General features: G+C 36.8%; 1 protein-coding gene and 1 long non-coding RNA gene across 2 annotated transcripts; one reads left to right on the forward strand and one right to left on the reverse strand.

The window, feature by feature from the left end:
• Positions 1-496: 496 nt before the first annotated feature.
• On the reverse strand, positions 497-3,265 carry LOC115433537 (protein LIAT1). The gene is made up of 2 exons (XM_030155001.1): positions 3,037-3,265; positions 497-1,054 (listed from the first exon to the last, which is right to left on the reverse strand). Exons 1-2 carry the CDS (start codon positions 3,158-3,160, stop codon positions 537-539), a joined length of 642 nt encoding a protein of 213 aa, XP_030010861.1. The 5' UTR covers positions 3,161-3,265; the 3' UTR covers positions 497-536.
• Positions 3,266-14,044: 10,779 nt separating this feature from the next.
• Positions 14,045-23,091, forward strand: LOC115432477 (uncharacterized). The gene is made up of 2 exons (XR_003937210.1): positions 14,045-14,323; positions 22,635-23,091. It is a non-coding gene; the product is annotated as an uncharacterized LOC115432477 (long non-coding RNA).
• The last annotated feature ends 3,252 nt before the right edge of the window (positions 23,092-26,343 follow it).

A 26,343-nucleotide genomic window follows, 5' to 3' on the forward strand; every position in this document is an offset into this window, starting at 1 on the left:
TCTTAACCCATAAAGACCCAGCGCTACTTTTGTGTCAATTCCCAACTGTATTTTTCTCTATATTTAACATTTCTTAAGTGATTTATCACCATTGATTGTAATATTATCCTGCTTATTTAGCATTTTTCAGTGTAAATTATGTATTTTCCTCTATTTCATTCACTGATCATGTAGATGTTCATAAAAGTTCAGATTAAACTTGAGGGTTATCGTGTCAGAAACAGAGAAATGTGACTTTTTCAGCAAAGATATCAACAACTGAACATAAAACCAAGTGTTTACATCCCGTCATTGATCCAACTCCATGGGTTTTACTGGTGAACCAATGTTGTAGGAGATGACGGTGTTTCCACGTTCATTACAGAGCCTCTGAACGTCCAAATGGGTCATATGTGATGACCATGAAAAATGACAAACTGCATTTTACATCAGTTATTTACATGTATTGATAGGTTTATTGGATCAACAGGCATTAATCATTTCCATCAGTGGATGTTTGAGCCTTTATGGGTTAATGGCACCTGGTTTGCGGGAAGTTAAAAGGGCATTACTTGCATTTTAAAGTAGTAAGGCTCTGTTTTTCCTTCTTTTTTAACCAAGTCTTTGCTCAAACGCAGCAGTGAGTCCTTCTCCTGCTCACACCGATGCTTCTCTTCACTTTTCTCTTTGTGAACAGTCTGTCTCAGAGCAGCGTAGGCTTCCCTCAGCATCATCTCTCTGTGTGCCATATAGCGCTGCCGCCTGTTGGCCCTGTACAGCTCTAGCCTCTCCTCCTCAGCCTGGGGGTCCTCCAGAACCTCCTCCCACCTCAGACTCTCCCTGGTCCGGGGGCTCGGTTCTTCCACCCGGTCCTGCTTTGGAGCCGTGCTGGTTCTGTCTGTCGGTGAGTCCTTGCTAGGCTTCTTCTCACTCGTCCGACCGCTGCTGCCGAGCCGTTCTCCATCCTTCCTGGAGGCTGTTTTGAGCCTCGGTGGTCGGCCTTGGGGTGGGTACACGGGGGTTAACAGTGACACTGGCGAGGTTTCTGGAGGCACGGATACAGTATGAGGTTTCTCTGCAGGGGGGAGGACGTAAACATGTCGACACTTTGAACAAAGCCCAGGGTTTAGATTACTAATGAGCCCCTATAGAGCTGGAGATGTATTAGTGAGGAGCAGAACACTGGGGGCCTATTCTCTCATGACCTACACAACACTGAAAGGAATCCTCCAAACACCATGTCATCCTTTCTCTACATTCATGGAAAAAGGACCATCAAAGCTACTATACATCAACATTTTTCTGATCACAGGTTCATTCTGATGTTTAAATGTGAATATAAATTGGGATAGATGTGTTATGGTAGAGATTTTAGTCTTATAATTTCTAAAAAAAAAAAAAAAAGTCAATATTCATCAAGAATTTTCTGATCACAGGTTCATTCTGATCTTTAAATATGAATATAAATTAGGATAGATGTGTTATGGCAGAGAATTTAGTCTTGTAATTTGTAAAAAAAAAAAAAAAAAAAAAGTCAATAAAAGTAAAGTTTGATTTAGGTCTACAGGTGGCTGCTACCTGTAAGGGTGACCATAACTGCCCATCAAGTCAATCAATACTCACAACGTCTATTCTCAAACGATCTGAAACTCAAGCTCAGACCATAAAATGTTATACACATTTACTCAGAGAGCTGGTAGAATACAGTAAACACTTACAGGTAATGCAAATACTATGCAAAAGTCTTCGGCAGCTTTTATCTGTGTTGTTTTTGCAGGGTTGTAATGGGCGTATATCTTTATTTCTAACATGAAATATGCAGGAAATATGTACACAGTACTGAAACACACACACACAAACTAAACTAAACAGCTTCTGCATATAAAGTCAGTATTTAGTGTGACCTCCATTTGGATTCAGTAAATCTTCAGCTCTCTTGGGTCGACCATCTGGATGTTTTCTTAATCAATCTTGTGTTATATTACACACTTTCAGAATGTCCCACAAACTTTCATGGTTTTTTGTCATTTTCTCTGTTCAGATAATAATAATAATAATAATAATAATAATAATAATAATAATAATAATAATAATAATAATAATAATAATAAATTTTATTTATAGGCACCTTTCAGGACACTCAAGGTCACCGTACAAAGTTGTTAAAATAAATAAAACACAATTAAAATTACACACATACATATATAAAACACAGGTATATAAAATGATGATGGCAAAATATGATCCCATGTAGCTTCTACAATGTTCTTTTTTTTTTTTTTTTGGCAATGCATTTTTGCTTTTAATACTGTTTACATATTTGCTGTATATTACAGTTGTACATATATTACTATGACTAAGACATGCATATGTGTGGTCATACTTTGCACATTTTTCCTGTATATTTCTTAAAAATTGCAAACCCATTTCAACCCTGCAACAACAACAAACCTAAAGGCTGCCTAGGATTCTGATTTCTCTCTTATTTATGCAAAAATATTGTTTGATATTTTCTCATATCCTGCTACCAAATCAGACCAATATTACATCATCAATCTAATTCTGTTTATAACAAAATATCATATTCATAAATCCAAACTCTCCAATCACAACCCTTCTTTTTTAATCTTTAATGTGAGTTTAAACAGTATATTTCAAGTATTTAATATTCTGAAAATAAAAAAGCTATCAAAACCACTGATCTACGTAACACTTATAATATTTAAGTAAACTGATGTATTATTTCTGCCTGTACATTTTGTCCCCTGGCTATGTTCTGTTCTGTTCATGTTGTTAAATTAATATTGTACCGAATTCTTTATGTCTCCAGTATTTTGTAAAACTGAAAATAAATACATGTTAAAAAAAAAAAAATCAAAACATTGAAATGAAGTCAGATTTTACAAACAGACCTTATGTTTTGTATCTAAAAACTAAGGCAAAATAAATGAATTAGCCTAAATAAATAAATAAATAAATAAATGTCTAGGACTTAGCACAGTGTTGTATGAGAAACCTTTCCGTTTGTCTGCAGTATTTTTCCAACCCCAGTTTTACCTGTATGTTTTGGAGGGGTGTTGGAGGCTGGTGCTTTCTTCCTTTTCTTCTTCTTCTTCTTCTTTTTTTTACAGTCCATGGTCTTGGGTGGCTGAAGCTGCTCACTGTTTTTGTCCTCTGCCATGCTTTAATCTCGATGATCTGACCTGCTCTGAAAGCTATGTGAGGTCTTTCCAGATACCTTGTCTCATTTAACCCTCCACAGACCACACCAGGCCAGTAAATGAACCACAGCCTGGGACAAACACGGCGACGAGGAAGAATCCTGCAAACAGCGAACAGCATATGCTCCTGTAGCCAAAGAACACCTCCGATAGTTTACAGGAAGAACTGCCACCACTTTCTCTACAATCGAATAAAAACGAGATAAACATTGAAAACACACGCTGCCACTCTGTTCCGGGACGAGCATTTCCACAATCACGTTTCACCACGCGTTGCTGAGTGACGTGTTTCCATGGCAACGGGAAACAACTTCCCTGAAAGGAGAAAGAGACTCTCTTTTTCTTTTCTTTTCTTTTCTTTTCTTTTCTTTTCTTTTCTTTTCTTTTCTTTTCTTTTCTTTTCTTTTCTTTAACAAAGACGCAAAAGCAGCAAAAAGCAAAGGTTTATCCAAATAAACATATTAATATCCCCTGTATCACCTAACCCTTAAAGACCTAGAAATAGTTTTGTGGAGACTTCCAATTTTTTAAATTTATTTATTTATTTATTTATTTATTTATTTATTTATTTTTATACACAGTTAACTTTTCATAAGCAATTTATCACTGTTTATTATTAAATTAGTCTCTGCATTTTGCACTCTCCAGTAAAAATCAAGCATTTTCCCCATTTTCAACTTACTGATCATGTAAATGTAAAAATAAAAGCTCTGAGTAAATTCAATGGTTTGTATAGCCATTTTTATCACAATTACAATGTCCAATAATTTGCTTATACATTTACATTTTCCAGACACTTTTCCTCACCCTCTATGCCCATTATTTATTTATTTATTTGTTTGTTTGTTTGTTTCTTCTTCTTCTTCTTCTTCTTCTTCTTCTTCTTCTTCTTCTTCTTATTATTATTATTATTATTATTATTATTATTATTATTGTTGTTGTTGTTGTTGTTGTTGTTGTTGTTGTTGTTGTTGTTGTTGTGGCATGTTGGAGGAGCAGCTGGGGGAAGTTTCCCAGCATGCATTGGGACAAAGTAACTGGGGATAGTTTCAGTGTTCTATGTTGAAAAGAAGTGTTGTTCTTGTTTGATAACCGAGTTATGGTGTGTTTTACCCTTTTTGTTAGTTGTTTTCTTGTGGAATGATTAATTATATTGATTTCATTGTCTTGCACCATGAGCTAAGTTGCTCCTTTGTTTCATGACACTCTGTAGTTGTGATTAAGCAAAATACTTTTGAAAACGTAATTGAGTATGGTAATTTCACTCATTGACAACTATATTATAAAATTTATCATTGTGGTTTCTATACCTGGCTTTTATCTTTTATAATTGCATGTTTTGTCTTTTTAAATATGTCTGACTTCACTATTGAACCTGTGGATCATAATTTTGTCCTACATGTCATATGTTGAATGACAATAAAGAAAAAGAAAACAGAATCTTGAATCTTGAACCAAACAGAAAAAAACACAAGATATTTAATAAGCTAAGTATAAATCAAACATCTAAAACCACTCTCATTTGTCAAACTATGTGGATTTTATCAGTCAATCAATATTGCAGAAGATGATGGTGTTTTTTATTAGTGGTACAAAAGTTATTAAACATTTTTGATCAGTAGTGTCAGAGTCTGCTTTTGGTTGCAAACAACTGTTTACATTTACTGTTTACTGTCACATGTAAGGTTATTAACACCTCTTATTATCAGAAAGAAATACACAAATGGCAGAAATAGCTTGTAATAAATAAATTCAATGTATAGAAACCATGTGTTTGACTTTTTATTGGCAAATAAAGTAGCTATTAATACTGTGAGCTTCATTTACTTTCAAAAGAGAAAAAATCTGGTGGAATCTCAGAATTTTTGAAATTAGTGAAGGAAATCTGTTTGGGTTTATTCTATAGTTGTTATAACTATGTACCTATGATTCCCTGCATTTATTTATTAACTATTCATTTAACTAAACTCCCTTTTTACAGTGAGAGGATGGAACAAATTAAAAGGCAACAGAGAAACATCTTGCTATGAAATGTCAATAAAAGTAGTCTCATCTGATCATGAGATGAAACCAGAGCAGTGTGAGACCTGTTGGTCTAAACTATTTTAAGCCCTTGGATAAATCTGGGAGGACTTTCAGTCACTGGTCTACAGTCTGAAGTAGCAATTACAGCCATCAACAGACATTATGCAGAGGAAAGACTACAGAAACAGACTTCATTCACTTGTCATTTCATAAAATCTACATCTGAGTAGATCTCAGCAAAGGCCTAATTTTCACTGTATTTATTTCAAAGGTGTTAAACAAGGTTAAGATGATATGTTATGTATTTTCCCTCCATTTTGCATGTATTTCTTTACTGTTCAACTGTTTTCTATATTAGATAAAGGGACTTTTTTTTGTGCATCAAAAAACAAAAACAAAACAACAGCACTCTGCGAATTTGCTCATATTAAAGGAAATACAGAATATAGCTGTGTGTTTCATGTGCTTTTTCTTCCTGCAACACATTTAAGGAACTGAATACTGAGTGTAATCCATGTTCTTCCTAATGGCTGCACACAGACTTCATATTTCAGCTCTGACTACATCCTCAGCATGTGGTGTGGTATTTCCCGGGGAGTTTCCATCCTATTCCTGTCCCACAGGTTCCTCACTTGCTCCTCAGAACACACAAGGTTCACATCACATTTACTGTATGTCCACACAAAAACAGCAAATATATACACAATCATTTTCCAGCTTCCAACATGTCTAACTTTAACCTTTCTAATCATTACAATGTTACTAAATTTGGCTCTTGGATGCTATGTTCTGTCCGTCCCCATTAAAGCACACACACTGGTGCTAAGAATAGACTCTGAGCTGAAACAAGTCTGTCCTCTGCATTTCCTACACACATCTGAGCTCTTCTGGTAATAAGTACAGGAAGTGAGTGACTATATCATAGTGCTGAATCAGAGAGAACAGGTAACAGTAACTTCTTTAATGTGTTTAGTCTTTGGGATAGCTGAGACCTGATTATCAAGATACCACAAAAATATGTCTGTACAAGCCAATGAATCAGTTATGAAGAAACCGATGACACTTAAAAACAATGTTCTACTTCTAAACTCATTCAAAAAGTTTTACAGTAGCTTTTGGAAATGTAAAATGTTATTTTGAAGGTGATTGTTTTGTGGTATAATCTTCATTGACTGGTCATAGGACTGAATGTTATAGGGGTTTAACCTCACTGGTATGCAACCTCCACACACACACACACACACGCACACGCACACGCACACACACACACACACACACACACACACACACACACACGCACACACACACACACACCACATTGTTAAAGTTTGAGATAAATATGTTGCGCAACATCTGACAAGTACAGCTTATTCTCTGGACTCAATACTTGTACTTGTCAGTCTTATGAGGTGGAATTACGTCTAATATGCATGAATATTAACAATTAAATATATACAGTATGTTGTATTCATGACCCCATCATATAAAACCATTAAAGTTGCAAGCTCATAACAGTATGTGCATTGTAGTAAAAGGCTCATGACTGTGGCCATGATGACTAAGCTCCTCAGACTGATACCATGAATTCTCACTCCTTTATTTTCATTCATTTTCAATAACATTGTCTACCAGTGTCATAATGACGATTACATAATGGTTTCCTCCTCTGTAAAAGTCATCCTTGAAAAGGACATCACGTCTGAATCATGCAGCCAGAATAACGACGGGTCACCACTCTGCCGCCTTGATTATCATTTCCATGGAAACAACATCATGTCCGTTTGGTGCAGGGACAATTTAGCACATGGGAAGTGCAGTAATTTAGAAAGAATTTAGGAATTTAAAATCTTTTCCTGTCAAGGGATGAACCCTGACTGGCACCTTTGATGATGTCTGGAAGTTCATGATCCATTTGTAGTGTTTTCTAAGAAATAAAAATGCCTGACTGTGTATTTCAGACCCTAAAATGCATGTAGGCCACAGAGACAATATATGAGACAGCTGATTCTGTCTCATATGGAGGGGCTGTGTGTTCAGCATGTCAGCTGATAGTGACAAAGCACCATGCAGCACCTTAAAGTTGCAGGACGCTGAGTGACAAGTCCACGTCCACAGGAGAGAGAGACAGAAAAGAGAACACACGCATACAGAGCAAGGACTGTGTGTGTGTCTGCGTCAGTGTTGAAAGGGGAACAAGTTCATCTTGACCTGCTGATGTCTCATGAGGCCATTTGCAGACTCCTGGGCTGACTTTACACAGCACGCCTTTTGTGTGTTTGTGTCAGCAAACACCTCCCGAACCCTTAAATGGTCACACAAACCTGATTCGTGATTTGACTTTCAACACTGCTAAACATGTAGTACCACACGTAGCTATAGCACTGCAGGAGGAATCCAGATTTGCTGGTGGATCTTGCTGGGGGGCTTAGGACAAAATGAGCCCCCTTTTTAAACATCTCCACACAATGAGTACAACATGTATATACTTGAAATAAGGATCGGCCCAGATTTGCCACAGTTGTGCTTCAAATTTAGAAAAATCAGCTTATGCATATATACGACCCAAAAAAATGTTAAGCTTTTCATAAAAGTCCTAAACTAGCACAAGGGAACTGAGTAGACCATATTCACACACTGTAATAAATGATTCTGTGGTCATGTAGGTTTTAATTAATGTATTAGGTAAAATATATTCAATATAATTGTGTCTTTGATTTTGTAGTAATTATTCAATCAACTTTCAAATAAAAATGTCTGGAATAAAATCCACTCATTGTAGTTAAATAAAACATAAGCAATCTGTTAATTTAACTCCAAACAGAGAGAATACTGAGTGAATTCAAATGAGTGTAATCCAGCAATTTTTAAATGAAAAGCACTTCCTGCCAAAGTACTTTTTTTTCATACAGCAGGCTATCATCACAAGACATTTGAAAAGAGTCCAGAATGCCCCTCTTCTTCACCATTGCTCATCTTGCACAATTCTACCTGGTTGGCTAAAGTAATGAAACCTATATTTTTTTCACCGGGTGGCCACCATTTTCCTCTGGTCATACAATAGACATATCACACAGAAAATGGATAATGCCATACTGCTGTGTTGTTTGTAAGTTGTATAAGTGCAGGGAACTTGGAAATTATTATAATTTCACTGATTCCCTGTTGATCAGCAAGCGAAAATACAATGGAGAGCTAATAACTAACATTAGTCTTCAGTCATTACAGTCTGACAGTGGTACATGACTGACGAATGATTTTCTGACTAAAGATGCAAATTTCAGTCTTTGGGTGTGAACACACTATGACCTCGGGGTCTTTGAAGGGAGCCAAGAGGATGATGTGTCTGAATGGAATCCTAAGGGAGAACCAGTCCAGTTCACTGAATAAACAATTATTTGGAGAAAACTGTTGGGTCCATAACAAGCAGATGACCTCTGTGACAATCTTTAACATCTTATCCAAAGACTAGCACATTACAAAACTCACCAAACCTATCACTAATCTGTCCTATCAGTCCTAAGAAATCCACTCTACTGAGCGCGAGTAACTGGCGTAAACCTTCCTAGTATCCTTACATAATATGGAAGGAAAAGCTAAATTGTGACAAATGTGTTTTGAGCACTTAGTTCACAGGTGTCAAACATGTGGCCCGGGGGCCAAAACTGGCCTGCCAAAGGTTCCAGTCTGGCCCACAGGATGAATTTACAAAGTGCAAAATGCAAAAATTACCCTGAAGATATTAACAGTCAAGGGCATCAAACTCAAAAATAACAGCATAATAACCTAGAAATAATGACTCCAAATGTTCTTGGTTTAATGTGAGAAAACTAATATGATATTATGCCTGTAAATAATGGCAACACCAATTTTTGTCTTTGATTTATTGCAAACAACATTAAATTCTGATATCCTTTAACAATAAAATGTCAATAACCTGAACAAATATGAACAACCTGGAGTGTCTAAAGAAAAATAAGTGCAATTTTATCAATATTCTGCCTGTTTTGTGCCTTGGTAGATCTGATCTGTGATGCACATGTACAAATCATAAGTTGAGGCATAATATTGATGAAATTGTACTTATTTTTCTTCAGAAATTTCAGTTTTTTCCAGTAATTCACATCTTTTTTTGTTTTGGATAGAAATAGTTTCATCATTTAATGTTATTTTTTGCACTAAAAAATTTGGAGCTGTCATTATTTATAGGCTATTAGGCTATTATTTGACTGGTCCGGCCCACTGGAGATGAAATTGGGTTGAATATGGCCCCTGAAAGAACATGAGTTTGACACCCCTGACTTAGTTGAAAAGACAGTAAGATGGTTAAATATTTCAGCAGTATTTATCACTAACAGTATCAGATCAAATGCTTATATTTGCTGTTGTTGAAAGGGGTGTCAAATATGTACCATGATACCTGGTATTATGTTAATGAATGCATCGCCCTGTTCAGAAGGGTCTCAGCTCCAGGAGAGGCCCCCTTTGTCTCTGTTAACCCCATTAACCCTGACAATAGAGCATGTCTTCACATGTATCTTGTGATCAGATCTCACTTTTCCCCTCAATACGCACGAAATGACAATGAGACAATATGACCATGAAGTTTGTTTGCAAAGACCATATGCAGTGACATTTTAAGAAAAAATGAAAACAATACAGATGGTGTCTAGTCTTTGCTCTGTGGAAAAGCATTACACCCAGAATATCCAGGGCACCTGACCTAGTAGTCCATTGCTCCTGTCTGCAGTGTGGTGAGTTCCTGCATGTTCAGATAGTGACTGGTTAAAAGCAGAGGTTCATCATCAGTGTGTGATGTATGTCTGCAAGTGTAATAAACTCACAAATAAAGATACGTAATTCAAAGTCAATTTAGGCCACTTGATTTATTTAAAGCGTAATATTTAGTGTGATCTAGCTGTGACATTGCAGATTACAAACAGCTGAATAACCCCCTCACCCTCTCCCCTGATGGTCACAAAACATGTGGAATGCTTCTTAAAGTCAGTGGCTGTTTTCACACTTAAAATCTTGACCATCCAAATGAAGTTTGAAGTCTGTGTATATTGGTGTGATCACTTTTGTTTTGGGTTTTTTTTTTTTCACTGCAATTTTAGTAGAAGGTCTAGAACACCTTGGAATGTGGTGATTACTGTTTTTATACTTATATATTATTTATATATACTTATACACATCAGAGACCACCTTTGGCCTGGTGCAGTTATTTCAGTGCAGTCCCATTTACACTCTATTAATCTAGAATAAATCACATTATCCCTTCTCTTACGAGAAGAGGTAAAAATATTTTGTTCCAACTTTATGGGCAGCACTTTTTTTCTTTTTTTTTTTTTTTTTTTTACTTCAGACAGTTCTTTAACTTTAAATTTCAGCCACTGTAATTACCAATGACCCATTAACAAAACAAACCACTCAGAATAATCTGGATAAACACATTTCTTATGCTTTAATGAACATGTTATAAAAGAGGAAGTTAAGTTTTTTTTTCCAACTTTATTGAAAACATTTGAGTATACAGTACAAAAATTTGAACAAACAACAAGATGTCAAAAAGGGAAAAGCATTTGAACATATAAGTTTAGGAAAATAATGCATAGATTTAAAGATACAAAGCATAATATACAAATAATAGTATAAAAAAGTAAATAAATAATTAAAAATAACAAATACAACAAATCTAATCTATCTATCTATCTATCTATCTATCTATCTATCTATCTATCTATCTATCTATCTATCTATCTATCTATCTATCTATCTATCTATCTATCTATCTATCTATCTATCTGTCTATCTATCTACACACACACACACACACACAGTTCAAATCTGTTGCATAAATCAGTGGTTTTGATAACTTTTCTATTTTTAGAGTATTGAATATTTGAAATATACTGGATAGCTCAATTTTAAAAATTAAAAAAGAAGGTTTGAGATTTGAGAATTTACATTTGTGAATGTGGTATTTTGCCAAAAATATAATTAAAGTGATTATGTAATGTTGATCTGAAAATCAGAAATTATATTTTGACAAATTAAAAAACAGACATCTTGCCAGAAAATATTTGAAAAGGGACAGGACCAAACAGATGATATATATTCTCTTCTGACTGATTACAAAATGAGCAATCTACACTGATGTCTTTTTTATATCTTTGTAGGAATAGTTTGGAGGGATAGAAACAATGAATTAATTTGAAAGAAACTTCTTTTATTCTGTTTATTATTAAATATTTAGAGGGTAAACACCAGATTTTCTTCCATTTTAGGTTTGGAAATAGATTATTCCAATAAGATATCACATTTGGAACTACCTGCTTAGTCTTTTTTTTTTTTTTTTTTTTTTTAAGTAATTTTTTTTTCCAAATGCTTTATTCAAACATTCAAAATACAAAAAGGCACAAACATTGCACAACCACATATTCATTGTTCATAAAGGCACAAACAGTGAGCAAACACCAACTGAAGTGTACAAAGAAAAAAATTACAGACATACGCTCTCAACAGTCGAATAAATAACGAAAAGACATAAATCAACATAAGAAAAATAAATAAAATAAAGAAATTCCAATTAAGTAAAAATAACATTAACTCTCTTCTTCTTTAAACCACATATCGTATAGCTTGACAGTTTTTATGCTCTTCATTGAATCTAAATATCTCAATGCTTTGATGTATTTTTTAAATTCACAATTAAAATGAATAAAACAGGGGGTTACTTTGGACACTCTACTTTTGTGTATGTGAAATTTCACAAACAAAATTAATAAATTAAGAAAAAATTCAATTTTGTCATTATTGTGATCAAAATAAGTGATAATGTTTTTACATTCTATCTTCACACTTATTTTAATTTTGCACAGAATATAACTTTCTAATCGAGACCAGAACTCACTTGAATGTACACAGTAATAAATAAATGTGTTATTTTTTCTGATTCATTGTTACAGAAAGTGCACTTATTCTCAACATCTAAAAACTTAGAGAGATGTGAGTTTGTTATATATATATTGTGCAAAATTTTAATATGTATTTCTTTGAATTTATTGTTAATACAAAATCTATATGGTAACAGCCATGCTACCTGCTTAGTCTTTTTTTTTTTTTTTGACTTCGTAACAGCAAGTTTACTTGTCACAGCATATATGTAAGTTCAAATAAAGCACCAATAGTTAGTAATGATGTGAAACATATCCACAATAAATAAATTACACCATACAATTTGCAATATAATTTCTTCAAGGGCCGGAAAACAAGATAAATCTAGCAATTCAACAATTCAAGATTAATTTTGTCCCAGTGTAAGAATTTTTTATAGGCTACATAAATGATTTAAAAAGAAAACAACAGAAAACTGGAGGAAAATACTTAAAATTGCATTGTATAGCAATTAAAGGAAACCTGTCATATAGAAAGTGCATAGAATTGCAACAATTGGAAAATAAACTCATCAATAAGTTATATATCTAAATGCATCTATACATACCCATAGAATTAAACGGTCTGCTATCAATGCATAATTCATCTGCACTGTTTAAAGCAGGAGTATCAAACATGTGGCCCGGAGGCCAAATGCCCACCAAAGGGTCAGGTTCGGCCCCTGGGATGTTTTTGCCAAGTACAAAAATTCCACAGTCTTGAATTGAATAAAACAAACAAACAAACAAACAAAAAAAAGTAGCTTGAATTAAGGAAAAAAAATCTTGAATTAAGCCAAAAAAAAAAAAAAAAATCTTCAATTAAGTAAAAAAAAAAAAAAAAAAAAATCTTCAATTAAGCAAAAAAAAAAAAAAATCTTCAATTAAGTAAAAAAATCTTCAATTAAGCCAAAAAACATGTCAAATTTAGCAAAAAATATTTGATTAAGCCCAAAAAAATCTTTAATTAAGTAAAAAAAAATCTTGAATTAAGCAAAAAAAAAAAAAATCTTTAATTAAGTAAAAAAAAAAAATCTTGAATTAAGCCAAAAAAAAATCTAGAATTAATAACTTAAATTTTTTTCTTTGTTTTAGTGCAAAAAATAACATTAAATTATGAAAATATTTACATTTACAAACTATCCTGAAACAAATTAAATGTGAATAACCTGAACAAATATGAACAACCTGAAATGTCTGTAGAAAATTCAGCACAATTTTAACTATTTTTCTGTCTGTTCCTCAGTGTTTAATGTTTTTGTAGATCCGATCCATAATACACATGGACAAATTAGAAGTTGAGGAATAATATTGTTAAAATTACACTAAATTTTCTTACGTTTTTTAATATAAATTTCACTTTTCAGGGTTTGTTTGTTGTTGTTTTTTTGTTGTTGTTGTTTTTTTTTTTTTTTTTTTTGATAGTTTATAAAAGTAAGTATTTTCATAATTTAATGTTTTGTTTTGTTTGTTTCTTTGTTTGTTTCTTTGTTTTACACTAAAACAAAGACAAAAATTTGGAGTTATCATTATTTATAGGTTATTATGTTATTTTTCTGGTTCGGCCCACTGCAGATCAAATTTAGCTGAATATGGCCCCTGAACTAAAATGAGTTTGACACCCCTGGTTTAGAGTTTTATTGGAATGAAGACTGCTACCTGCTTAGTTTTTTTTTTTTTTTTTTTTTTTTTTTTTTTTTGCTACCTGCTTAGTCAAAGCTGCTGCAGACATGCGTGTACACGTCAGATCCGCGGACTCTGACGTTCACCACTCGTGGCTGCCTACGTCATGACGCTGCCAGCTGATCGGAGTGGAAGCCGGTTGTGCCTGACTTGGGTGTGTGTTTGACGGGGAAAGGAGGAGGAGGAGGAGGAGAAGGAGGAGGAGGGGGGGCGGGAGGACAGAGGAGTCGGGCAGGAGTTGTGTAAAAGGGGCTGAAGTCCTGCGCGGTGCTCTGTACAGCTGCTGCGGACTCCAGGAGTGGGACCGGCGCACATTTAGCTCCCACTAAACCGTCTTCTATCGCGGATGTCAGAGTAATATCCGCTCAGACAGCGACACGGGCTGCTGGAGGTCCAGGACTCCGCCGTGCAGTGCAGTGGGCGAGGCTCCGTGAACTCCGTGGATCGGCTGGCCGAGCAGGAGCGACCCGGCCGGCGGTCAAGGTGGGGCGCATTACCGGTGTCAGGGTGTCTGTGTGTGTCTGCGGGAGAAATGTTGATCCTGTCAGCCTGATTTAGCCCATGGCGGCTGGATGACCCAGTTTGCTTGTAAAACGACCACTGGGAAACCGTCCTAAAACCACTTTTCCTTAAGTCCAAATGGCCTCTTCGGGTCTGATCCGGTTCTTGTTCTGTTCTGTTGGTGGGTTTCTGTACAGTGTGGTGCGTCTGATCCTCTAGGGTGTAGATCTGATGTTGAAGGAGTTCTGGCTGAAGGCCTGCCTGTGTGTCACATAGACTGTACCGTCCAGGCCTACTGAAACAGGGGTGCTGGTAGGACTTGTGCGCACCATAGATATTTGGACACCCTTTGGCAACATCACAGACCCTGCAAACCCTTTATGCAACATGTGGATGACTGACAGTGCGAGGTTTTGTCGTGGCATTGCGTGGTGTATTTGCACAGGGAGTCACTTACAAAGTCTTATTATAGTCTGAGAGTAAAAAGAGTGTGCATTTGGTGCAACAAAATAGATTTTGCAGAAAATCCAGCAGACTAACCCAGAGAAGTATCAGTGCTATGACATATTTTCTCTTACATAATGTCCTAATCAGTTACCGCATGTGTCATAATAACCAAAGGATCATCCAGATAGAGTGGTAATTTCATCATTTTTGGATTCCCATATTGTAACACCACATTGTCAGTATTTATGTAATCTAAATGTGTCAAAACACGTCAGAACTTTTTTTTTTTATATATATTTGTTAAGTCGATAACAGGCCCTGAAAAAAACCTGAGCTCTGGTGGGGAATAGGTACAAATCAGGAAGATAAGTGAGAAGCCAAGCCATTTCTGAGAAATGCAGTGGTACCAGCAGTCATTTGGCTGAGATGGAAGAATCCTCAAATGAAAGATGAGTTTATAAACACAAGTTTCATACTGTAGATGTCTGCGAGGAGAAGTAAGACCTTCTTAAATCAGATGACATAAGACACTATTAGGCCTTGTCCTGTAGCTCAAAGGGCTCTCAAGTTTTAAGTACCATACATACAGGCCTTACAGTGATTTCGTCCGATATATGGTGGGATTATATAGAAATAGTGTTTCTTTAGGATGAATAGTCAGAGGGGAAAAGCTTACCGGAGTGTATGTTACATTGTTGCAGCCTGTCTTACATAATTGTACAGCCAGAGTTCACTCCGCCGGTAGGAATGCGCAATAGGCTGTGTCACGAGATGCATTTGTGCCATTGCAACCTGGAGTGTGACATAAGACAGCCTGTCAATGAGAATCACATGGCAATGACACAGTGTCCGTTAAAAAGCAACTTTGAACTGGCTGTCATTTTGTCCACATCTGTTAGTCCTGCATCCAGGCAAAAAAAAAAAAACAACCCCCCTGTGTTGTTTTATTGCCTACATTTGCAGAAGTGAAGCCATCTTGCTCAACTGGGTTACACCCTTCATTCCTATTGCGTGTCTTGTCAGGGGAGGATGGGGCAAGAAGGGATGTGCTGTGTATGTTCATTTAAAAAAATCCTCTTCTTTGAAATAAAATGGCACAGACTGCCTGAGGACAGGCTTACAGGCCTCATACTGTACATTACCATTTCCCAGGATATCATGCATTCACGATGGCATTCAGCTCTTCCTCCTAGCGAATGAAATAACGCACACCCTTTATTTTTAGTGATCTTGAGGGTTAAGTCAGATAGCCTTTAAAGTCCAGAGCAGCTGAGCAGAAGAAGAGGCTCTCTGCACTATGATCAGTGTGTTGCCAAAGCCACCGCCCTTTCCCTGTCTTTGTCCCCATTCCCAGTCTAAAATGATCAGTCTGTATTACAGACTACAATCTGGGACAGTAAACACCCTCCAACTGGTCCACACCCACAGCAGAGGAATGTACCTGAATTGATATGTAACATTTAATTACTACGCGCCATAACAGCAGCATGAAAATCTGCAACTCTTTCATGATGATTCTGCAACATGGCTGAGATACATCTGCATTGTTTCATCACTGACAGTGGATTTGTACCAAATTCAAATCAGGCTGTCAGACCCGTGAATGAAATACCTTATCTCCTCACTTCATATGGTTTGTCACACAATAGTATGACCCGAAATGTGAAAAGGTCTCGGGTCGGTATTGTGTGAGCTGTGTTTTTCTCTGTTTGTCTGACAGTGATATAGTGAAATGGTTCCCAATGGAAACACAGAAAATATTTCATTTTATTACTTTTGCTTTGTATTTGTGGAATAGATACTGAGATTTATCTTCAGGTCTGTGGTTGCAGAGCTACAGGGAATACTTGATGAACGGATGAGTTGTCAACTATTAAATTAACCACTGTTTTGATATTTAATTATCTTTCATTATGAAGTATGCATTTTTTTTTTATAACAATTTCTAAAGTTCACTATTTTATGCTTTATGTACTCCCATATGATCGGAAACCTAAATATCATTGGCTTGCGGACAGAACAAGACAGTTGAAGATGTCACCTTTGGTACTGAGAGATGCTGATCAACATTTTTCCCAATTTTCTTACAATTTATGGAACCAAAAAACTAATCAACAAATGAATCAACAATGAAAATAGCTGTTTATTGTTTGTAGATGCCTATAAGACTGAAAGGAAACAGAAATTCTCATTCACCATCTCATTTGCAGAAAATACCTGCTTCATTGTTTATTAATCAACTGTTTTTTTCTATTTTGACAACTCTTTTTGCAGCCGAGGCTCGATAACACAGACAAAAGCCATGTCCTAAAGAGTTGAAAAGTCAATAATTCTTAATTCATGGTTCATTTACTCATAGTCCTTCTTATTTTTCTCAGACACGCACATCCTGGCCGTTCACCTCTAGTGTGTCTTTCCTCTTTCTTACCCTCCCTGCTGTGGCAGTGACTGCACGTCCACAGTCCCAGATAAGCTCTGTCTTTCGTGTGCGTTATCTTTTTTACACTGTTGCACCATGTATAAAAGTCTGTCTCAAGGCCGTGTACGTTGGCTGTCATGACCAAAGCAGCAAAGAAAAAGAAAAAAATTGGGGGAGGGTATGGGAAAAAGAAAGGCAGAAGGGACAGAGGGGTGGAAGTGACAGTGGGCCTTGTTGCAGATGGCTGCAGACCAGACGCAGACGTGAAGATGGGTGTAGGATAGAGGGATGGAAAAGAAGGAGTGGAAGAGACGGTTCGAGCCCACAGCAGCCGGATGGAATTTCTAACATACGCAGCAGGAATGTCAGGAATGCAGGACAGTCTGATCTGACCAAGAGAGAGAGAGAGGGTGGAGAAGAGGACGGGCGAGTCAGAAAAGCCCCAAAAGAGAGAGAGAGATGGGAAAGCGTGGCTAAGCAAAAGAGTCAGGGGCTATACACTTGTGACTGGGAAGATTCGGAGTCACTGTTAGTGGAGGGAGTGGCGCTCATACAACAAAACACTAATACAGTTGATGCTTAAGGTGGAGGCAGATGAAGTCCATGGTCGGTGGTCCCTTGTGCATCCCCCTCCCTCTGAACCTGTGTGCAGGGAGTGGACAGTGATACCCCATGTCATGATACTAATGTGACTAATGACAGCGTTTTGATGATAAAGCTCCGATTTTTTCAAAGGCTTACAGCTGTACTTTGAACATGTGCTGAAAAAGTATTACTTAAGCAGGTTCATTATTAAGCATTTTTACCTGGTTCTGCTGCACTTTCCATTCAGTTTGGCCAGTGGTGGCAGTCTACAGTCTGACTTTTCTCTACAATAGACTGTTGTTTCACTGTATTCAATTTATTTTTAGAATCTGTTGGCAGCAATAAAGTAATTTTCACATCTGGTTAATCATTTTATATTTTTTGTGTCAAATTATTGATTTCTGTGGTGAAAAGATGTCCACTTCTTGTGGATTATTTCCCAGTAATCACTATCTGTAGATTTCTTAGCAGTTTTGGGATGAAATTTAGGAGTGTGTATTGCCAAGAATCTGGCGATACGATGCAAATCACAATACTAGGGTCATGATACGATATATCACGATATATCATGATATATCATGATACTGTTAAAAAGGCAATTTTTTGTTTGTTTCTTTTTTTTTTTTTTTAAGATTTTTTCCTGGAAGAATGAAATTACACCAGAAATATGCACAAACACTAAACATATTTTTATTTGATCACAACAGGATCTAATGCTATATCACAAAATTTTTCTAATTCTCCTAGTTTCCAAAGGAACTAACATCTGCCTCTCAGACAGTAAGAAGTGCTTTTAGGATCCTTCAAATAACCATTATTTAATAAAATAGTGTTAAATAATAATAAATAAGATATGAACAATAAAGAAAACCAAAAAAACTAAAATGAACCTCTGCCATATCTGCATTTGAATAAATACCTAAAAATATTGATACAGTAGTTTTTAATATCAATACAGTATTGTGAAATGAAATATCGCGATATATTGCAGAACCGATATTTTCTTACACCCCTAAAGAAATTGTTGTTTGTCGAGTCTCAATTTAGGTTTCTAGTCTCAGCTATGGAGACTGGTGGCAATTTATACATCCTAAACACTAGCCACTTTTACACAGGGATCCCGGAAAAAAGACAAAATGGTGATCTCACCTTTTTTCCAACATTGACTGATTTCCACAGCCAAGCCAAAGGAGTAACAGGTGAGACAGGCTGGATTTTTCACAGCGGACCTGCGTTCCAGAATCAAACAGGCAGTGACGCAGTGTATAGTGCGATGTATCACTTCCATGTCAGAAATACCCTGAGCATAGCGGTGTTGCTAACCTCTCCAGAGTCAGCCCGTCTTTCACTGTTCCATAAACCTTAGCATGGATAGAGTCCTCCGCCCGAAGTGTCAACAGCTCGCAGATCCCAAGTTTGGCATCTTTCTGGTTGCATTAATATGCTTGTTTACTGTACACGGCCCACGCTCATTTTTAAATCCTGCCGGCACGGGAGAGACAGCAGGCACTTATGGAGGCACTGGCATGGATTCTGCAGCAGCCGCCCCAGGTGTCGGCGCTACATGCCATGTGTGAAAATGGCATGTAGCTACAGCACCAGTGGCATGAAGCCACAAAATGTCACACCTTGTTTGGAAAACGAGAGGTGTTCCTTTTACATAGCATTCTGGAATCATGATTCCACCTTTATCACGGCTCTGTTACTACCTCCAGAGGTGTTACAGAGCCGTGATAAAGGTGGGACCAAATGATCCCACCATTTCATTTACACGGACGTCGTTATGGAATAAAGGTAAAATATTCCCATAACAGAAGTGCTGTGTAAAAGGGGCTGCTGTCTCAAGTCCTAAACAAGAGATTTATGTATGAGGGACAGATTTCCTTCTATTTTATCTCTTTCATAGCAGGTGACCTTCAGAGTTATGGTGCATTTCCTCTACCTTTACCTATATCATAATAACCGCAGTGTAATGACTTAAAATGCAATGGACTTTTTTTTTTTTTTATTAAAATCTTGTAATGCTTGCTCTTGACTTCTTCTGTGCCTTTGTTCTAGTTGCCAATAGCTACTGTAGCTTCAAAATACTGTCATCCAGCATCAAAAACACAAGTCAGTACAAACAAAACTTTCTGAATTTCAACACCCAACATGTTGTGCCAGTGACCAAAAATCATGATATCGCAACAAAATAACTCACTCATGCAACATTATTGGAGCAAATCACTTTAGATGACAACTGCATGTAAAGGTACAAGTGTCCCATATGTTAACTGTTGACGTTGGGATAACAGGTGCTATTATATTAGAATATTCAGTCTCCACTTGAAAGAAGAAGGAAAACTCAACTCTGTATTCTAGAACTGCAATCAGGTTTTTAAGAGCGTTACTTTTGTGTTTATGTATTTATAGTGGTTTATTTAGGAGTGAAATCAGAAAAATCTAAACTGTGTATTCCTATTAAGTAAGCTTCATCAATGGCATCGGAGTTAGGAAGTAATTTGTTTAGATAACTACAGTGATGGTAGTTGCAGCCATTTTGATTACACTGTAGTTTTTTTTTCCTTCTCCAGCTCTACTGTCATCTTAACAAGGAACTCAGAGACTTATTATTTTCTAGTTGCATGGTTGTTATTACAGTATGATGTGTTTGATCTGACATGAATGTAAAATGTCCTGAAACAGGAGAGGCGAAACCCTGCTGGCAAAGACATCATCACTTACTGGGTTGAATAGGCTTGTTTCCAGTTAAGGGCAGACAGAACTTTAGACAGTTTACTCTTAGTATTTGGGAGACAGGTTTGGCAGACACTCTCCGAGGTTTAAAAAAAAAAGATGGACGTTAAATATAACAACTTGCTAAGATGGAAACTTTTTGCAGTGTTAAGCAGTCACGAGTCAGAGCAGACTGAGTCGGGCTTGTCTGTGCTGACTCACCCACTTAAAAAAAGCAATCGAAGATACATTTGTCAGAAGTTTAAAAGAAAATCACATTACGTGCAAACCACCACCGTGTTAATGACCACAGTGATCTGTCGGACTAAAGAAAGACGCCAAAAGTCAAAATCCAAATCAAGTCTGAGACCAACTCATTTTTGCTCCAGGCGGTGTCTGTAAAACCTTCATAAGTCCAGTTGATTGTGACCCCCCTGCCCTCCGCTCGCTGTGCACAGTCTGCAGGCTACGGGGCATTCAAATACCTGGGATTATTCTGGTTCTCTTTACTGCAGGAATGTGCAGCATGTGTTACTCATCTCCAACCAGAGAAGTGAAGCGTGGCCTCAAAAACTCAAGAACCTTCAGAGGCCAGAGTGCATGGACAGCTATAGATTTATTTCCAGACATGTGCTCCGACAATATTAGCACTTCAAAGTGATATTTATTCAGTTTTTACTATTCAGAAAAACCTGGATAATGTTATTCACTGTAACGTCCCGTTTCATTTGGTCACCTGTCAGTGGTATCATATCTGCTTTTACGGGAAACACAGTAAACATCAGATAAAACCTCATACAGTGTCACCAAATTGTACTCGTATGTTTACCTCCACCAAGGAGGTTATGTTTTTGCCGGCGTTTGTCTGTCTGTCTGTGTGCAAGATAACTCAAAAAGTTATGGACGGATTTGGATAAAAATGTCAGGAAGTGTTGATACTGGCACAAGGAACAAATGATTAAATTTTGGTGGTGATCGGGGGGGGGACTGATCTGCCTTGGTGGAGGTCTGTGCTCTCTGAGTGCTTTTCTAGTTTTTATTGTTTCATTCAGCACAGACTTCAATTATTTATTGATATATTTCAGTGTCAGCCAGTGGCTTATGGTGGCCAGCAAGCTTGTTTATATAATAATGTACTGCACCGTTAATAACAAACATATATCTCATCTAATGTAATGACTCATTAAATGTTAAATTGGTGTTTAACATCACATTAACTAACATTATGTACAGTTGTTTCATTAAATTGAATCTAATGAAATAAATAATTAATTACTTTTTCTGTAAATATGATTTCTGCCTGAGCCACGTCAGCTTTTCATCTGTAATTGTGTTGAAAATATCAACTCCTATGATCCCACAGCATCCTAAAGGCCCCCAGTAGCATGACTTGCATACTATACAGGTTTAAGCATTATCATTCAGTAAAACACTTATTGCTCATTTGTTTTGCTTTTGTGCAGGTTAATGATTTTCAGTCATTTACAGATGACAAACAGGCAATAATAAGACCACTTTAAAAGTGAAACAATTTGATAGTTACGTACATGAGAAAAAGAATCATAATGGAATACTAGCCTAAAAATTAAAGCTAGATAAATGTATGATATTTCTGTAATCCATGCAGTTAAAGTTTTTCTAGAGAGATAAGCTCTTCTGAAAATACCTCAACGTTCACAAATGTTGGCTCCTGAAAGGGTTTCTCTACTTTCCCGTAGAGCCTGTCTACTCCTCTTCATCACCTCTCACTCATGCTGCGTAACCACGGTAACTGAAAAAAAAAAAAAAAAAAATCCAAAGTGATTTTCCAGAGGCCAATCTGTGATTTTTGAGCATCAAAACTACAAAAAAAGTAACAATTTCTTCTTGGCACAGTGTAACGTGGTGTAGGACAGCTGAGCTGCTGATGCATGTTTGCCCTCTGGTCATCTGACACATGATCTTATGTGCATCTCCTCAGTCATTCTTCATATCAGCTCATTTCACCCACTTACTCACAGCTGATCGCACACGTTGTAGCTCCACTGCACCCACTTACTGTATTTGTGTGACTGGCTGCAGGCCACCTCATACCCACGCCACTGGAGTGTATAGAGAGGAAGTTAAATGATTCTTCTTTTTCTGCAGGAAGGACTGCACCTAAAGCAGATGAAGAAGAAGAAGAAGTCACGGTTCGTGCCTGGAGCTGGGCTGCCTGTCACGTTCCACTCCTAGCTCTTCCTCACCCAAATGGCTGACACACAGCAGTTCTTCACTGGCAAGCTTTATGTTCCTGTACACATGCTAAAGCTGCCAGCTGAAGAACTGCTGTGGTCTGCCCTGCCCCGGAGGAGTCAAGAACAGGAAGTGGACTGGATGGGGGACGGGGGGAGGGACGGAGGAAGAGGACTGAGGAACACAGTGTTTCACACCACAGTAGTCTGACGGGACATTAATAACCTGCCAGATCACAGCCAACTTATCACATGTACGACACGTGTCACTGCAGGCACTGACGTGTCTGTAATTTGTGAGTACGTTGGATTTGTTGCCTTCTTAAATTTAACGTGCATGTCTTTCCAACAATAAAGATCATAAAACACTCTCAAGCATGGTGTTTGTCTGCACACTATATGCAAAATAATATATATCAGCAAGAGATAAAGAAAGGAAAATGATTAAATGCCTGTGTGTTTTCTAAAAATAAAAACACCTTCATGTAAAGACACACGCAGCTGTTTTAGGCAAAAATAAGCCACACTTCCCCCCCGATGTTCAATTATCTGGTGATCCCTTAAAGGCAGCAAAAGGTAAGTTAAAAAGCTCTTAAACTGTCAAGACATTTGCACTGACCACCACTCAGGCAAATTAACCTGGAGCCTTCAGATCCAACAGCCTTGTCTATCAGAGTCCATCAATGATTACTGTGTATCCATAATGTAGATGTTTTTGAACTTAAACTCTGTACTGAGACATTTTATTGGCAAAACCTAAAGAACATCCCTGCACCACAACATTTGGAGTCTTTTTGTGATTTCTTACATGCATAGTTGCTCATAGAAGTATTTCACCAGTAGCTTGTGATGGTGGTACAGTCAAATTGTGTGTAATGTCTTCTCCAGGATATCACAATGACTGTCAATAGGGTTCAGGTCTGGGCTCAGTGTGTGTATATTCTCAGACCATTCCATTAGTGATGAATGTACAGTATGTCCTAGCTGCAGTGGTAGAAGATGTATTAAGATCCTTTACTTCAGTTCAGTCCAATTCAATCTGTCCGGTACCACAAATCACAGCTTTGTTTCAGTGGGCTGGACCATTTGTACAATATACAACATCCTTTGCCCTTTGAGTAAAGAAAAAAAAAACCTTTAGTGAGAAAATAAATGGGGAAAAAACCTCACAGAAGAGCCACAGAGGAGGGATTCATTTTCCAGGACATGCATAGAGTACAGTAGCTGTAGTTATAAAATGATACATGTCAGTAAAAGTATTAATACAGAGATGAAAAAAGGAGAAATGTCTCTGTTACAGATTTGGTGGTCTGTGATGTACGAGATTCAGTGATACTTAACCTATAAAGGCCCAAACAGCTACTGGTGACCGAAACATCTACTGATCTAAAATGTTTAATAACTGTTGTTCAATTAACTGTATCAATATGTATAAATAATTGGTGTAAAATACAGTTTGTCATCTTTTCGTGGTCATCAGATATGACCCATTTGGACGTTCAGAGACTCCGTTGTGAACGTGGAAACACCGTCATCTTCTACAACGTTGATTCACCAGTAAAACCCATGGAGTTGGATCAGTGACAGTGGATGGAGACAATTGATTTATGTTTAGTTAATGATAGATTTTGTGGAAAAGGTCACTTTGTCTTCTGTTTTTTTCAGTTTCTGATACAACAACTTTCAATTTTAATTTGAGTTTTAATGAACATCTACATGATCACTGAATTAAATACAGGTAAATATGATATACACTTAAAAAAAAACACCAAAGACAGGATAATATTACAAAAATGGTGATAAATCACTTTAGAAAGGTTTAATAGAGAGAAAAGTTCATTTGACACAAAAGTAGCGCTGGGTCTTTGTGAGTTAATCAACCCTGATTCCATAAAAGTTGGGACACTGCGTAAAATGTAAACAGAATGCAATTATTTACTTATCTCAGAAACCCATTTTTTTCTCTGTAGAACATAGAAAACACACTAAAATCATCAAAATCAACCATTTTAAGGGGAACAAAAGGCAATTTCATATTTGATGGCAGCAAAAATGTCTCTAAAATGTTGTGACAGGACCGTGTTTACCACTGTAACATCACCATGTCTTTTAACAACTGTTACCATTAATTTTTCATTTGATCATATTTTTAATTCAGGTTTCAGTGCACTAAGTGTTTTCAGTTGATAAAACTCCTGGACTCCTTTCAGTAATGTACCCCTATACCCTCTCTGGTGGAATGGGGGTGCATTAGGGACCATTGGGTTTATTGTTGAGTCTGGAGGATGCAGCGTCTTTGGTTTCCAAAAGAATTTCAGAGGTCGATTTGTCTGACCACAGAACAGTTTTTCTCTTTGCCTCAGTCAATTTTAAATGAGGTTTTGACAAGAGAAGACAGCGGTGGTTCTGGATCATGTTCACGTTTGGCTTCTTCGTCACATGATAGAACTTTAACCTGCATTTGCGGATGCCACAGTTGAACTATGTTCACACATAACTATGTCTGGACGTGTTTCTGAGTCCATGTTGTGATTTCAGTCTCAGAATCACACCTGGTTTTAATGCAGTGTAGATCACAGACATCTAGGATTTCTCCATATTCTCTGAATCTTTTGATTATATTATTTTCTGTAGATGATAAGACATTCAAAAGTTTTGCAATTTTTGTTGAAGTATTCTGAAATTGTTCTCCAGTTTGTAGCCACAGTTTTTCCACAAATCGCCCGTTCGATTCCCTGGACTGGCAGAGAGTTATTGGCTGATGTGCCCTTGAGCAAAGCAGTTAACCCCCCATTTGCTCCCTGGGCGCCTGATATGACTGAGCCCACTGTTCCTAGTATGCAGTGTGCTATGCATACATGCATGATCTAGTGATGGGTTAAAGGCAGAGGACACATTTCAGTGTGGTGGATGTTTACATGTGTGAACCTACTGACAAAAGAAAGATTCTTCTTCAAAATAGTCATGCTGTTTCTTTTAGTACCACCTACTTTTATAGCATTTTAGATTAGATTAGATTAGATTAGATTAGATTAGATTAGATTAGATTAGATTAGATTAGACAGATTTTTACTGATTTTTTGGGCAGGAGGAGAACTTTTGTCACCCGTGTCCCAACTTTTTAGAGACATGTTGCTGCTATCAAATTCAAAAGTGCATTTTTTAAATTTATTTAACCGGTGCATTTACTAATTTTCAACATTTTATGTTTTGTTTTTTTTATGTTTTTTATGTTGTATTGTGGATAAGTTGTACCTTTATGAAATTTATGAATCATTGCAACCTGATTTTATTTACATTTTGGTCAATGTCCCAACTTTTGTGGAGCTAGGGTAGTACAGGATATGAAAGCATAAAGTGTATAATATACTATTATGCTAACCAAATAATAAAAATAAACAAAAAAAGACGTTACACATTTTGTATGACGAAGTACAGTATAATAGAACCATTGCAGCCTTGGGGTTTTACTGCAGTTTTTTAGAATCACCACCAGATGGCAGATTAACATCTGCAAAATGTAGAAGGAAGACTAATCACCTACTTAACTGTGAGGAATGGAAACTGGACCACTGTCAACGAATGAGGCTAATTATTCAATTTTAAGATATTAATTTGGCAGT

Source organism: Sphaeramia orbicularis, chromosome 14 (assembly GCF_902148855.1).
Source record: "Sphaeramia orbicularis chromosome 14, fSphaOr1.1, whole genome shotgun sequence".
Taxonomy (NCBI): domain Eukaryota; kingdom Metazoa; phylum Chordata; class Actinopteri; order Kurtiformes; family Apogonidae; genus Sphaeramia; species Sphaeramia orbicularis.

Excerpts from the sequence above, each read along its gene's own strand:
- LOC115433537 (XM_030155001.1), bottom strand. The coding sequence starts at position 3,160 with ATGGCAGAGGACAAAAACAGTGAGCAGCTTCAGCCACCCAAGACCATG. Across the intron at positions 1,055-3,036 it reads CACCCCTCCAAAACATACAG|AGAAACCTCATACTGTATCC; the intron begins GTAAAACTGGGG and ends TCCCCCCTGCAG.